The sequence below is a fragment of the Pteropus vampyrus genome, unplaced genomic scaffold (assembly GCF_000151845.1).
Source record: "Pteropus vampyrus isolate Shadow unplaced genomic scaffold, Pvam_2.0 Scaffold79, whole genome shotgun sequence".
NCBI lineage: Eukaryota > Metazoa > Chordata > Mammalia > Chiroptera > Pteropodidae > Pteropus > Pteropus vampyrus.
In genome coordinates this window covers 6,801,565-6,807,513 of record NW_011888860.1, presented here as the reverse complement: position 1 = coordinate 6,807,513, position 5,949 = coordinate 6,801,565, and the positions used below count along the sequence as shown (strand labels likewise).

Below are 5,949 nucleotides of genomic sequence, written 5' to 3'. Positions count from 1 at the left end.
AGGAGGTGGTGAAACAGGTGATGAAGAGAAAGGGGAAGGCAGTAGGGAGATGGAGAGAAAGAAGAAAAAGAGGGAAAACAGGGAAGGAAAAGGCCAGCTGGCCAGAAGGGTAAATAGATATACAGAAGGAAGAACAGACAGAAAGTGAGAAGCACGGGGCTGAGTTCTATCCCCACTCACCAATGGCCAAGGTCATCACCCGGAGATGGTTGCGTACTAATTTCACCACCTCACTTTTCTGCAGCGGTGTGGCTCGGCAGCAGACCACAGCTTGACAACAAGCAGTCAGCTCTAGAAACTGCCTTTGCAGACTGTCCTGCAGTGCGAACTCCAGGGTCTTCCCAGTGATAATGAGTCCAGCCCGTAGCCCTGAGTCCTGGGAGGCAGGAGGCTGGTATAAATCCTCACTTAATGATGCCTGCTCTGTAGAGGGTGGATTCTTCTTAAGTTCTTTCAAAATTGTGCCCATCAGCATCTCACAGGCATCCTTGAAACAAGGGGCAAAGACAGTTAGCCTTGGGGCTCTTTGGTGGCCACATCCTGCTAAATTTGTCACTGTCATCCTTTAGCAATTGCTGCATCAAGGCAACCCTAGGTAGCACATAAGAAATTACTTTCTGAAGACCTCACAACTGTCCTATAAAGACTTCTGCGCATATGTGGGGATCGGTGAAATTTACCTTCTCAAACAGTGAATCTCAAGAGCCCTTTGGTCTTATTCTGGCAGTTACTATCTTCTTGACTTTAGACAAATTATGTAACCTCTCTGAGCCTACATGTTCTCATCTGAAAAATGCAAATGCCTACATCATAACACTGTTGTAAGGAATAAGTAAAATAATACATGCGAAGCTCCTAGTGATAGCAGAATTTAAAACAGTAATTATTGTTTTTATCTTCTTTTTGATTCAATACATTCACTCATTCATTCATTAAATATTTATTAAGTATTTATAGACTTATTTTGGTCAGGATGTTCTTAGTGGTTGATGCCTGACACATTTAACTGGTGTACATCCCTCCACTCTCCTCACCCTACACTAGTTAGGAAGTTCTTTAAAGGCAGATATTACTTTTAATTTACTTTTGAAGCCGTCACAGTGCCTAAAAGAAGGCCATATCAAGCACTCAATAAGTATTCACTGAATGAAATCTACTCAAGAAGACCAACAATAACTTATCCAGAAATTATTGTCAGATGACTACCAAGAACAGAGCCAAGCAAAATCTAGGTGCTGTACCTTTATGTTCAGACGCTAAGCCTGAAATAGTTTATTCATGCAAGAGCCCCTCACTCAGACGTCATTTACTCTTATTTCAAATGCTGTTTTATCAAGCATTTGTCAACCCGCAACAAAATAAGACAGGTAAGGAAGAAGTAGATAGGAATATGTAGGCATGACATAACAAAGACTTAATAACCACTTAAACTAGAAACAGATTCAACTTGAACATGGAGCTGCCTGGCACCTGTGCCTTTGGAATGAACCTGATCTCAACACTACAAACACAGTTTTCGTAGCCTTCACATGCTCATTATGCACAGAACACAGTCTAAGCGGATGTCCTCCAAAATACGAACATAAATTTTCTATAGTTTTATGATTCTAGACTGATTACATAGATGTTTTTATTCTCTTATTTGCATATGTATGTGTTTAGCTGTATAAATTAACTACTTTCATTACAGAAGTATATATGTATATACATACACGTAGTTGATCTTCTTTATTTGTGGGTTCTATATTTGTGATTTCGCCTACTTGCTAAAATTTATCTGTAATCCTACAATCAATATTTATGGTACTTTTGCAATCATTTGTGAAGATGTACAAAAATTTTGAGTCAAGAGACATCTACTTTTCCAGCCGAAGCTGAACAAGGTAATGTGCCTTCTTATGTCTGCACCCATATGTAAACAGTGTCCTTTCCACTGTCTGTTTGGTGACACATTTTTCACGCTTTTGTGCTTTTTGTGGGTGATTTCACTGTTTAAAATGGCCCCCAAGCGTATCTACTGTTCCCATGGACAAGAAAGCTATGATGTGCCTTATGGAGAAAGTATGTGTATTAGATAAGGCTTTGTTCAGGCCGGAATTATAGTGATGTTGGTTGTCAGTTCAGTGTTGATGAACCAAATTTACTATAATTCGATTTGCAAATTTAGGAACAAACGTTAAAGGAAATTTGTAAAGGTGAGGTACTATACTATAGAAACAAGCAGACATTCCATTAGTTGCCAGGTGGCCCACTTAGAATGTCACAGAGGCAATTTCTTCACTAAATGACAAGCTGGGCTCCATGATCTTCAATTCCTTTCTTAATTCTTAGCATCTCCTGTAGGGTGAGGAGTAGGAAGAAGAGAAAATAATACCAGTGACTGAGCCCCTACTATGTGCCCAGCACTTTGTATGCATAGATTTGAGTCATCGCAAACTACACTACGTTCACAATGTTCTGTTAGTTACCTAGAAAATCCACATGGTTAGAATAGCTATTGACAGCAAAATAAAAATACATCTTTTGTACTTAGAACAGTCCACTGTGGATACTCTGTAAAGATTTCTTGAATTAGTAGTGTTAAATGCTTTTACTACCAATCGTGCATTTATAAATAAATTTCACAATCATAAAGATTTTACTGCTTACAAAAATGTCATACTCGAAACTGAACACCAAGAATTGATTACTTTTCCTTTTTAACGTTCATTAAACTACTTGCATCTGCTAGTATCACATTAATTTATATTTTCTCATTTAATGCCTATAACACCCTATGAAATAGGCATTACTCTCACATTATAGGCAAAAAAAAAAAAAAAAAGGCTCAGGAAGGTAACTCCCTAAGATACAAATCTGGTCACTGGCAGGCCAAACATTTAAAGCCGGGTCTTATGAGCTTTAGGGCACATCTAATTTAGTGACTAAAATGACTAAGCATTTTCTTGTGTTCAGCCCCTGGGTGGTATGAGGAGCTGGCTGGTGGCTGTGGTTATAGGTCCCCGGGCCACTGCCAAGGAGAACTCACTCTGTGTCGAATAAGGAAAATTCTTTCCTCAAAATGTACGATCTAGTTGGGTACCAAGAGATCTGATCATAAAAACAAAGCTAACCAGACACGGTAGCCCGTGACAAAAGCTCAAGATGTGATCCAGATGAGAAGCTCCAGAGGATTTCTGAGAGGCCAACTGTCGTGACAGAATGAATGTAGCTAAGTCTGACTACTGAGGAAGGAGTGAGGAAGGTCTTCCAAGCTAATTAAAAAAATATGCGTAAATGTTAGACTATTACTATATTAGGAATCTTCTGAAAATAATAAAATGCCTGTTTAACTGATTAGAACATTTGTGTTAGAGACTAGGGCGGGGGGAATGGGTGTTGAGAAAAATAGGCTGGGTCCAAGCCTCTTACGTTCTCCTTAAAAAAAAAAAATTTTTCCTTTTCCCTTAAACATTACAAATTTTTGATATTTTCAGGAGCACTATCTAAGAATTACCAGTAGAGGGTATGATTACCCTGAGAGTCTATTTTTAGAATTACATAAAAATATTAATTCACCTGGTTCCAACAGAAATCATCACTTCCCTTCAACCTGAAAGCTTTTAGAAAAACTATGATACCTATGATAAGCTTTTAGAAAAACTATGATACCCTCGCAAGTACAAGCTAGGCTGCTAGATAGAATAAATAATTATCAAGGGACTAATGGCTATTAGTTTATCTTTCTCCTTACCTATATCAAATCAAAAATGCTCTACTGGCCTTGAAAAAACAAAAAGACTGGTGTAATCTCACTATACATACTTTACTTTGGGTATTGAGGATAAAGAGCTTGTCATCTGGCTCCAGTAGTTTGCACGCATAAGCTATGTTGACAGCTGTCTCCTGCTTGTCACCCGTCAGCATCCAGATCTTGATGCCGGCTTTGTGAAGGGCTTCTATAGACTCAGGGACTCCCTCCTGCAGACGGTCTTCAATGCCAGTAGCACCTAAAAAATAACCAAAGTGCAATACAGCTTCTAAGAAACAAAAGCCAGCTGAAGCTCACCTAGGCTATAATCGAATCATATCTGTTAGCCAACCAATCCTTCTCTAGTAGCTTCCAAGGATCCAAAGGAAGTGTGAAGACCCAGACCAACATCATACATGAGGTAATATTTGGGAAGGAAACCTTAGGAATCAATGTGTTTATCAAACTCACTTGTTCTTCTTTTGGCTAGCTTTCTTCTCAGTAAATTGAAGGGGGTGGGGTGTTTCAGTTGCTTATATAATCTGCTCTATGATTTTATAATTCTGTGATACTCTCAACAGTAAGGGCAGGATTTTAAAGAATGCTCTCGTCAGTGAGACATAAATTTTTAATGATCTTTCATAGTGAACTCAATGATTCCCTTTTCTGAAATAATTGGGGCCAGATAAGTTTTGGAATTCAAAAGTTTTGCAGACTTGAAAAAGGTAACATGGTACCTATGTCCTATTTTGTAATATCTGATAATTAAGTATATTAACATTTCTGTAGTAAAAGATATAAATGTTCACACTAATTAGGATAATAAAGGCTTCCAATAGTCATATCAAATCAGGCCTGATTTTGCTGCCAAACAACTTTTGGCAATTGGCCCACAGAGCATTTTAGAGTTTGAAATTTCAGATGAGAAAACGTGGACCCTTGGTACCTGCACTGTCACAGAGAAAAGACTTAGCGGTGGGCAACATCACTCCATTGGCTAGGTACTAAGTAAGGTCATTGGTTTTCTGTGAACCAGAGGAATCGGGCTCAGATTCTGGTCCCTTGGTGTGTTAGTGCTTCCATTAGAAACTAGAGTTCCAGACCCTATGGCAGTGGTTCTCAACTCTGGCTGCCACTTAGAATTATTTGGGGAGCTTTTAAAAATTCAAACATACAAGCCACACAACAGACCAATTGAATCAGAATCCCTGGAAATGGGATTTTTTAAAGTGCTCTGGATGATTTCAAGATACAACTCAGTCTAAGACAAGAGATGTAAGTCGTGCAACCTTTAGTTGAAATCGGAAAGTAAGAGAGAGAAATATATTTCCTTAGTCCATTTGCAGGTACAGAATAAAGAACACGGGCCTACAGCCAGGTAGACCTGACTGAGTTTCTTCCTAGCTTTGTAAGTTACTAGCATGTGACTCTGAACAAGTCATTGAACTGCTCTGTGCCCCAAGCATCTTCCAAATAAAGTGAAGATTTGTTGTGCAGATTCAAAAAGACAACATATATTAAGTAACTTATCTAGTGCCTGGTGAGAAACTTTAGCTTTCTTCTCTTGAACCTGGATATTTATTTGACTTTGTACTGCATGTTTAGTGTTGTGTTTTTAAATGACCTTCTTAAGAATGATCAACCCAATCCCACCACAAATGAAGTCTAGTTCACTGCTCTGGGAAACAGAATGGAAAAGATTAGAAACTGGGTAGGAATCAGACTGGACAGGATAGGCAGAATCACATATATCTATTAGATTAAAGTGGGAAAAAAAAGCACTGGTGACTAACTTATTTAGAGATGTCGAGTGTTTTTCAAAATTCTCCATTCAGAAAATACAACACAGTCTATTTACCAAGTAAAGTTAGTTTGTTCTCCAACCGCATGGCAGATTCAAGTAATAATTCTTCCCTGTTGTCAATGCTGGTTTCAGCTAAAAAATGATTCCTCAGCCATTCTGCATATTCAGTGTCACTCATGACCTATGGAGTGAAAAAAAGAGCTAAGAGGCAGGCCATATCAAGGGGGAGATATCAAGCCATCAATTTGTTTTAGGTATTCCTTTCTCTGGGCACACTCATGACAGGTCTTTATCCTCACATGCCTGGTCACAAGCTTCCTGAATTCTGTGACCAGACTAGTGTAACACTGATGATGGATGGGCCCTATAGCTCAGTATCTCCAGGAAATTCTAGGCACCATATATGATGAAAGTG

The 5,949-nt window shown here is 38.8% G+C and overlaps 1 protein-coding gene across 1 annotated transcript in view; it reads right to left on the bottom strand.

Moving 5' to 3' along the window:
* ATP10D (ATPase phospholipid transporting 10D (putative)) overlaps window positions 1-5,949 on the bottom strand; it is a 111,188-nt gene that overhangs the window by 24,876 nt on the left and 80,363 nt on the right. Inside the window, exons 15-16 of the mRNA XM_011362811.2 lie at window positions 3,805-3,989; window positions 181-487 (exon numbers count right to left, since the gene is read on the bottom strand). Of these exons, the coding sequence (XP_011361113.1) occupies window positions 181-487; window positions 3,805-3,989 (492 nt within the window). The remainder of the gene's footprint in view (window positions 1-180; window positions 488-3,804; window positions 3,990-5,949) is intronic.